At 33.2% G+C, this 9,294-nt stretch overlaps 2 protein-coding genes across 2 annotated transcripts; both read right to left on the bottom strand.

The window, feature by feature from the left end:
• Window positions 1–100: 100 nt before the first annotated feature.
• LOC123013233 (retinol dehydrogenase 11-like) lies at window positions 101–1,417 on the bottom strand. The gene is made up of 4 exons (XM_044411650.1): window positions 1,282–1,417; window positions 904–1,233; window positions 574–857; window positions 101–524 (listed from the first exon to the last, which is right to left on the bottom strand). Exons 1-4 carry the CDS (start codon window positions 1,415–1,417, stop codon window positions 348–350), a joined length of 927 nt encoding a protein of 308 aa, XP_044267585.1. The 3' UTR covers window positions 101–347.
• Window positions 1,418–2,765: 1,348 nt separating this feature from the next.
• LOC123013224 (retinol dehydrogenase 11-like) lies at window positions 2,766–3,857 on the bottom strand. The gene is made up of 3 exons (XM_044411638.1): window positions 3,693–3,857; window positions 3,019–3,638; window positions 2,766–2,974 (listed from the first exon to the last, which is right to left on the bottom strand). The coding sequence occupies exons 1-3, from the start codon at window positions 3,829–3,831 to the stop codon at window positions 2,801–2,803; spliced, it is 933 nt and encodes a 310-aa protein (XP_044267573.1). The 5' UTR covers window positions 3,832–3,857; the 3' UTR covers window positions 2,766–2,800.
• Between the last annotated feature and the right edge of the window lie 5,437 nt (window positions 3,858–9,294).

Genomic DNA, 9,294 nt, shown 5'->3' with positions numbered 1-9,294 from the left:
AATACGATTTTTTGCATTTCTGAAAGTTCTATGAACTTAAAAAAATGTTTAAAACGTTATTGGGTCAAGTTTGAATTTTTGAGGGACCAAAATAATGACACTAATAAGAGATTTTTTAATAAAAACAAAACACCATACATTTTAAAAAAAATAAAAAATCGAACGTTTGAGAATCCTACCAAATACGGTTCTTTGCAAACTCGAGAAAAATCCATAAAACGTTTTTGGACCGAGTTTAAATATTTGCGAGACCGAAATAATGGCATTAGTAGAAAATAAATGTTTTGAAAATTCGTGTTAAAAACAAAAAAGTTACACATTGTTTATCTAAACCACCACCAAATAATTCATAATAATTGGACGATTTGCTCCGACTTTTCCCAAACTTTCTTCGCAAGGTCCGAATCTCTTGCCGTTTTATACGTCTCAACTTTCCTACAATCTGAAAAATGGGCCCCACTCCAGTTTTCTATTCCTTTAGCCACTGAACAATAAATCGTAGTTTGGGCCCCTTCTTCCGGTGTCTGAAAATCACCAATCAAAATTTTCAAATAGTTTGGAGAAAAATCCCACTTTTGAAAATAAACCGACAACAATATCAACCAACAATTTCAAGTAGCCGTTAACAGAGTCGAAAATATTGGTTTTGACCAGTCCTGGATGAAGGGAATAGGCCGTCACTCCAGTCCCTTCCAATCTTCGAGCTAACTCTTGAGTAAAAAAAATGTTACACAATTTGGAATTCACGTAGTCTTTCCCATGAGTGGTAATTTTCTCCACGTTGAAGTCAAATGCTCTCTTAGCCCCGGCTGAGGAAACGTTTACGATGCGACTAGGGGCCGATTTTTTCAACAAATCTAAAAATTTTCGATAAATCAAAGAAACAAAAAATTTGCAATAAACCTAATAATAATTGAGTGAGAAGGAAACTGGAAAAATGGTTAGTTTGCATAATCACTGGAAGGTTATCACTGGTGACTTCGCCCCCAAATGCGAGGGTTCCGGCGTTGTTTACCAAAATATCTAACCGACTTTCCGTCTTGTTTATTTCTCGAGCAAAAGCTCGGACCGACTCAAATGAGCTCATGTTTAAAATCTTGACAACAATGTTCTCATTTCCAGTCTCTTTTACGATTTTCCTTAGGGCTTCATCCCCTTTTGAGTGACTGCGACAAGCCAGAATGACTCGAGCGCCTCTTTTAGCCAAATCCAGAGCTGTTTCGTACCCAATACCTATTTTTTTTTATCAAATAAATTGCTAAAAGTAATTGTAAAACTTACCGGCATTTCCGCCTGTTATTAGAGCAGTTTTGCCAACCAAACATGTGTGACTTTTGCACCAACCGGTGGTCACTTTCAAATATATTTTAAAAAGTGCACAAAACACAAAAAGTAACGGCAAAATGGACAAAATCATTTTTTGCTATTATTTTTGCAAAATCATCACCGATTTTATCAGGGGAGATAACAAAAATCAATTTATTTTCAAGTTTGTGTTACAAATAGAGTTTTTTTAGCTTGCTGTTTTGCAAGCTTCGATTTTTTGACAATTAATCAAAATTATAGCTTTGATTTATTTTTTTGGCGTTCATAGATCATAAAAAGCAGATTTTAATTTTTTTCGTTTTTGTTTCATAAAACTTTTTCGAGAAAATTACGTTTAGAATTAAAAAAAAAGTAATTTTTTGACTTTTCTTCAAGTGACTATTACAAGAAAATTAAAAAAATCATGGGCATAAAACCATACAAGATCGTATAGGTTTCAAGTTGATATGAGATAACAAAAATCTATTACAAGTGAATAACTTCTCCTGCAATTTTTTTCTAAATTCCTTGTTGTTTTCAGTTTTTTTAGAATCAAAAAAAATCATAACTTTGCTCTACTTCAAGTTTTCGCTTTTTCATAAATAATTAAAAGATAATTTTTATAGTTTTTGTGTTTGTTTTATAGAACTTATAATTTTTTAAAATTAAAAAACAAAGGATTTTTAACTTTTTTTCAAACGGCTATCACGAGAGAGCTATTACGAAGTTGATATGACGTTGAGAAACATTATCAACAAAAATTATTTTTGCCTATTTTGCCTATTTTTCTCCATTTTACTGATTTTTGCCTATTTTTACTTATTTAAAAATAAAGTCAAGATGTATGTAACCATTTTTCGCTATTAATTTCCTCCGATTTTTCCCAGAGTTTTTTGGCAAGGCCCAAATCTCTCGCTGTTTTGTAAGCTTCGACTCTTTACAATCGGAAAAATGGCCCCCATTGTGCCCCTCAGTTCCCCTTGCCACGGAACAATAAATCGTGGTTTGGGGCCCTTCTTCCGGACTCTAAAAAAAAACATTCAAAACTGCCACTTTCCCACTTTTCCTTACTTTTGCGAAGAAATTCAGAAGAACTGTGGCAAAAATTTTCAAATAAGTGTTATTTTCAAAAAAATTCGTCTTGACGAGCCCCGGATGGAGCGAATAAGCCGAGACCTCTTGTAATTTTTTAAAATTAAAAAAAAGTAAATTTTTGACTTTTTTCAAACGGCTATTATACGAGAAAACTATAAGGATTATGGACATATATGACCTTAAACAACTCAAAAATTCCGAACAATTTAAATATTCTAAATAAATATAATTTTTGCTTATTTTGCCTCTATTTTTGTCCGTTTTACCTATTTTTGGCAATTTTTATTTATTTAAAAATAAAGTTAAGATATATATACAATCATTTTTTGCTATTAGTTTCCCAAAATCATGACAAACTTTATTAAAAGAGTTAACAAAAAAACATATATTTTCAAAAATATTACAAATGGACAATTTCCTCCGATTTTTCCCAGAGTTTTCTGGCAAGGCCCAAATCTCTCGCTGTTTTGTAAGCTTCGACTCTTTTACAATCGGAAAAATGGCCTCCATTGTGCCCCTCAATTCCCCTTGCCACGGAACAATAAATCGTGGTTTGGGCCCCTTCTTCCGGACTCTAAAAAAAACATTCAAAAATGCCACTTTCACATTTTTCCTTACTTTTGCGAAAAAATTCAGAAGAACTGTGGCAAAAATTTTCAAATAAGTGTTATTTTCAAAAAAATTCGTCTTGACGACCCCCGGATGGAGCGAATAGGCCGTAACTCCGCTCCCCTCCAGTTTTTTGGCCAATTCTTGTGTGAAAAAAATATTACACAGCTTCGAATAGGCATAATCGCGTCCCATTTTCGCATTGTGTTTGAAAATTTTGTCCAGAGTGAAATCCCTAGCCTGTCGGGCAGCCATCGACGACACATTGACAACCCGACTTGGGGTTTTCTTCAATAAATCCATCAACAAATTTGTTAGAAGAAAACCGGAAAAGTGGTTGGTTTGGATCAAAACCGGAAGTCCATCTTTGGTGGTCTCGCCCCAGTGACCGAACATTCCGGCATTGTTGACCAAAATGTCTAAACGGCTTTCAGTTTCGTTGATTTCTTTGGCCAAGGCTCGGATCGAGTCAAAGGAGGCCATGTCGACGATTTTGACAATTATGTTGTCATTTCCGGTCTCGGAAATGATTTTTGAACGGGCTTCTTCCGCTTTGGCTGCATTGCGACAAGCCAAAATGACGCCAGCGCCCCTTTTGGCGAAGTCCAAAGCGGTTTCGTAACCAATACCTGTTTAAAAAAAACAGAAAGGTGAAGTCCAAAAACGGTAAAAGTGTTACTTACCAGAGTTTGCCCCTGTTATTAAGGCAGTTCTGCCAACCAAACAAGTCTGACTTTTACACCATCCTGTAGTTAGTTTTAGGTAAATTTTGGTAATTGCAAATATTGCAAAAACGAGTGCAATTGCAATCAGTAGAAGCATTTTGGACTTCAGTTGATAAACTGTGTCTAAAAGCAGTGTTTTTATCATTTAAAAAATATGTACTCAAATACAAATAATTAAGAACATCTTATCTCTGTTTATTTATCTATAAATTCCAAAATAAAGTGCTTACATAACAAGTACTTCTTTTTATTTAGGATTAAATTGTTTGTGATTTTGTGTGAACAAATTTTTTTTCTTTTGATTTTGGGTATTTTTATATAATAAAATGATCAATTAAAACAAAATATTGGTTAAAAAAGATAAATATTGCAAGGTTTTTGGAACGCCTATGAGAAAGTCTAGAAAACCTTAAAATACTTTATGGTTTAGATTGCCCAAAATCGGATTTATAAAAAAAGCTAGTTAAAAATCTATTGCAAATGATTAAAAGTGTTTCAAAAATTTACCGTAAAATAGGATTACTTTGACACGTTATGGGGAAAATTATGTTATTTTATTTTTATGCCATATAAATCTTTTTAAGAAAATACAAATAAAATATATGTTATGTTTTGTGTTTAATGATTTTAATAAAATTTATTTACGTCATATATTACCGATTTTTAGTTTTAAGGTGACAAAGTACCCCCCAGGATAGCATAACTTTGATTTTCAACGTAATTAAGGGGACTGTCAAAATAGCCCCGAAGTTGGGACCAAATTTTCAATTTTTTTTGGGAAAACTCTAATCTTGAGGCAAAATTTTAATTTTTTTTGTTAAAGCAGAAGGATCAATTGTTCTGATGCTAATTTTTTCAAGAAAATATTACAACTAATAAAAAAGTTACATTATAACTATGTCAAAGTAACCCCGTTTTACGGTAAAAAATTCAAATATTAAGAATTCAAAAAAAGGATGACTAAAATCAATTAAAAATAATCGAAAACGTCTAATATTTAGTAAAAGCCCAGTTTTTTTAATATTTACAAAAATCAATTTTTTTCTAATAATATTAACAATACCAGTATATTATTTACAAGTGAAAAAATTGGCCATTGGCCGAAGACGAGTGGAATGGCCATTTCTCACGAGTTTAACACTAAACTTTTTCTAAACTTAAATAATGGCTGAAATAGTTCATTTTATATTTTCTTTTTATTGTCAACATACACATTAACTAATTTCTTGTCAATTTGCTCCACAACTGTAGAAAATCCATACACACAAATATTTCCAAAATTTATTCTCTGCGTTTCTACAATGTTTTATGCACTTTTTGATTCTCTTGGACACCTAGTAGTGCATTTGGATAAATATTGAAGTTTTCAATTTTTGACAAAATTTTGGTCAATTTTCGGTAACTCGAAAGCTATTGTTGATGGCTCCTTTGGGTTTGTTATCATTACATTTCCTATCTGTTTAAATTCTCAATAATAAACACGATTTTTTTTCTAATAATATTGGCAATGAAACTGTGTGTCACAAAAACTGATTCACTGTTCAATGACATGAGAAAAATATTTATTTTTAGTTTCAAAGATTATGTTTGAAGCATTTCTCATTAATAAGAACATAGTACACATAAAAATAAATAAATAAATTTTATCTATAAAAATTTGAAGTTGTGATAGGGTTTAAAGTTTGCACCACTTTGACTCTATTTATTTCTGCTGAAAAAATAATTTTCCAAGTTTTTTTGCTATAGGCTATTAAAAGAGGAAACAAGAAAGCTGTATCCTAAATTGTAACTCTGTTCAATGTTATTTGTAGCTTTTACTGACAAAATTTTTGTCCTTTTACTAAATAATTGTAAAAAAACATATACAAGATCATCAGTATCATTAAATAGATATAAAAAATGTCAAATGTCAAAAAATAAATGTCAAAATTTTTTGACAGGTAGAATTTTTTAAACATTTTTTTCATGTTCCTGGTATCTTACCTTACTTGAAATTTTTCTCTGGGGCGCCAGTTCTAGCGCACCCTGTATTTAAAGCTAATAAAATGAAAAATGCTCGGCTTTATTAGAGTTCTTGTACAGAATTTATTAATTATATGCTCAATCGAGATTTTATATTTATACAGGGTGCGTTAAAACTCGCGCACCAGAAAAAAATTTCAAGTAAGATATCAAAAACATGAAAAAAATGTTAAAAATTTCTCTGTCAAAAAATTTTAACATTTATTTTTTGACATATGACATTTTTATGTCTATTTAATGATACTGATGATCTTGTATATGTATATATATTTTTATAATTATTTAGTAAAAGTACAAAAAATTTTCCAATAAAGGCCACAACAGGGGCGGATCCAGGAATTAATTTTGGGAAGGACTATCTAAAAATTTTTAGAATGATGAGGGTATACAGTGAGCGGCAAAATTCTAGAATAATCTTATTTATTAAAACTGAAAATATTTTGTTTTGGAAAAATTCTGGAACAGGTCTATTTTCTTTTTAAAAAATACAAACTTTGTATCCACAATCACTTAAAGAGACTTTATTCCACACTTTAGATGCGTAGTGTGGAATAAAGTCTCTTTATAAAGTGAATGTGGATAAAGAACTAACGTTCTCGCGGTTAAACATTCTTGCATGGATAAAACGCTAGCTAACACACTCTTACAATAAATAACTATTAACTTGATTTAAAATTCTACCTTAATTTTTTATTGATATTATTTCACTTTTTGGATATTTTTTTTTTGAAAACTTTATGTAATACATAATATTTTGGTATTGCCATTTCGACAATTAAAAAATCTATCGAATTCACTAAAAAAATTAGGGGTTTCCATTAAACAAAAAATGTCGCTGTCGTCATTACCCAAAAACCAGGAAGTGTAGAATTTTAAAACAAGTTGAAAATTGTGTATAAGGTGTTCTAGCGAGTTGGTAAAGTTCATTATTCAAACAGATATAAATTTAATTTAATTAGATACCAAAGATGTGGCCCAAAGAAAATTGCAATTGATGATTTCTTTTTAAATTAGTAAAAAGTAACTAAGTATCGAGAGATCACGATAATTTGTCCTTGTATCCGAAAACGTATGTCCTGTGCGTATGTCTGTGAAACGTCAAATAAAATGACAAGTGGAAAGGTAAAATCCCATGATCAAAAAGATAACCAAATTTATGATTTACCTTCAAAAAAGAACGGTCTTATTAATACATCGGCGACTAATTCCAGCCCATTTTGCCGTTTTCGACTTATTTTATTTGACGTTTCACCTGCAGTTAATTCAAAAACAGACATACGTACAGTTGCGGAATTAAAAACTCGGGCAGTAGCTATTTTTCTGTCACTTTAAAAAGTTCACTGTAAACTACCTTTTACTGTCATCATGACAAGAGTAAAAAATGAGGTTATTAATAAAGTCCCTCCTCTATGCAGATGACCTGACATTATACATAAAGGGCAGTAACCTAAGATCCATGACAAGATTAATGCAGCGAGCCCTTGACAATCTGGAAAAGTGGTCACAAAAAACAGGATTTATGTTTTCTGTAGAAAAGACTAAGTGTATAGTATTCTCCAAAATGAAGAACGAAGAGCAGCACCAACTTCTATTACACAACAGACCGCTCGATTATGCTACCTCCATCAAATACCTAGGAGTAACTTTCGATAATCGGCTAAACTGGGAAGCACACATCAATAACATACGAACAGAATGTAATAAACGCTTAGGGCTCCTCAAAGTTCTGGCTAACCAGTCCTGGGGAGCAGACATAGATATGTTACTGCGAATATACAGAACACTCATTCGATCAGTCATTGATTACGGAAGTATAGCGTACTCCACAGCAACCTCTTCCACACTAAATCCGCTAAACGTAATACAAAATTCTGCTTTAAGAATAGCCTTAGGAGCATTTCGTACCACCCCGGTCCAAAGCCTCCACTGCTTAGCATCAGAGCCAGCTCTCTCTCTACGTCGAAACTACCTCACACTTGCATACAGACTTCGAATAACCGAACACCCTGCAAATCCTATTAATAAAATCTTAAACTCAAAACGCTCCCAGAAAATATTTGAAGAAAAAAAATCTGCTCGCCCACCCATATACCGCCGCATAGAGTTCGCTCTCCAAGACCTTTCCCTCACACCTAGTCCTATTCACTGTCAAAATTACTCAAATCCTTCTTTCTGGGTCCACGGCCACATCAGCTGTAACCTTCAACTAAAATGCATCTCAAACTCGGAACTCGTCATTTCTGCAAACGAAATGCTGACACAGATTCTTCACTCATACAACAACCCATATACTATCTACGTCGACGCGTCCAAGAGAGAACAAGAAGTAGGCTATGCCTATGTAACACCAACTTCAACAAAAATGTTTCATCTCCCCCCTGACACTTCTGTTCTAACGGCTGAACTCTGTGCGTTGCACGAGGCTTTAGACGATCAAGATCTACAAGCAGGCGAAAACCGAGATATCATCATCTGTACCGACTCGCTTAGTTCTTTACATCAAATACAACAACTAAACCCGGTTAGCCCTCTTGTCAATGACATTAAAACCAAGGTCCACTCTCTTCAACAAATTGGAAAACTTGTCCACTTTATATGGACTCCGTCACACGTAGGGATATTAGGCAATGAGGAAGCGGACAGGGCAGCCAAAGAAGCCACATGCAGTCCTACAGCCATCCAGCGAAGTCATGTGCAGAGACAGGATGCAATAGCTGCGTTAAAACAGCAAATGCAGAACAAATGGCAATCCCAATGGGCAAACACTAATACAGCACTTCACAAATGTAAACCTACCGTGGACAAGTGGAAGTTAGCTGTCCACCCTCGAGCTGATGAGGTCATACTGTCTAGATTGCGACTAGGACATACAAGATTAACACACGGTCATTTGATTACTAAAGCAGAACCGCCTGTATGCCCAAAATGCTATGCACCCACTACAATCGAACATATAATTCAAGATTGCCCGTACTACAAAACTCAAAGAGAGCAATTCGGCCTACATGGAACCTTAACTGAAAATCTCAACAATAATGTGGAAAATACAAGGAACACACTGCAATACCTGAAATCCATCCAATTGTTTAATTTATTGTAATTATTGTTCTTATATTTTACAAATATTTTATATACCTATGTACATATAGTAATAGGTGCTAATAACCCACGCTGGTTGATGCACCTTAAACTAAATAAAAAAAATATATATATATAAAGGTTGTTTTAGAGTTTACATTATGAAAATGACAGTACTGCCCAAAATTTTAATTACGCAACTGTACGTTTTCGGAACCAAAAATTACTCGATTACAAATTATTTTGATCTCTCGGTATATGTATGATTTGTATTAATAAGTGTGATTTAAAAAGAATTTTAATGTTTTTATTTAAAAACCTTTAGGTCATAAAGTTTTTATATTAAAATTTAAATATAAAAAATTGAAGCGTTTGGTGGCAAGTTTGGGGGGGGCCCTGGCCCCCTGGGCCCCTCCCCTGGATCCGCCCTTGGGCCACAAAGAACATTAAATTTAGGATA

This window comes from Tribolium madens, unplaced genomic scaffold (genome assembly GCF_015345945.1).
Source record: "Tribolium madens isolate multiple individuals breed KSU strain unplaced genomic scaffold, Tmad_KSU_1.1 Scaffold_19;HRSCAF=116;Tcas5.2_LG9, whole genome shotgun sequence".
In the NCBI taxonomy this organism is placed as follows: Eukaryota; Metazoa; Arthropoda; class Insecta; order Coleoptera; family Tenebrionidae; genus Tribolium; species Tribolium madens.
Note: the sequence above shows the minus strand (reverse complement) of the source record. Positions and strands in the feature narration are given on the sequence as shown.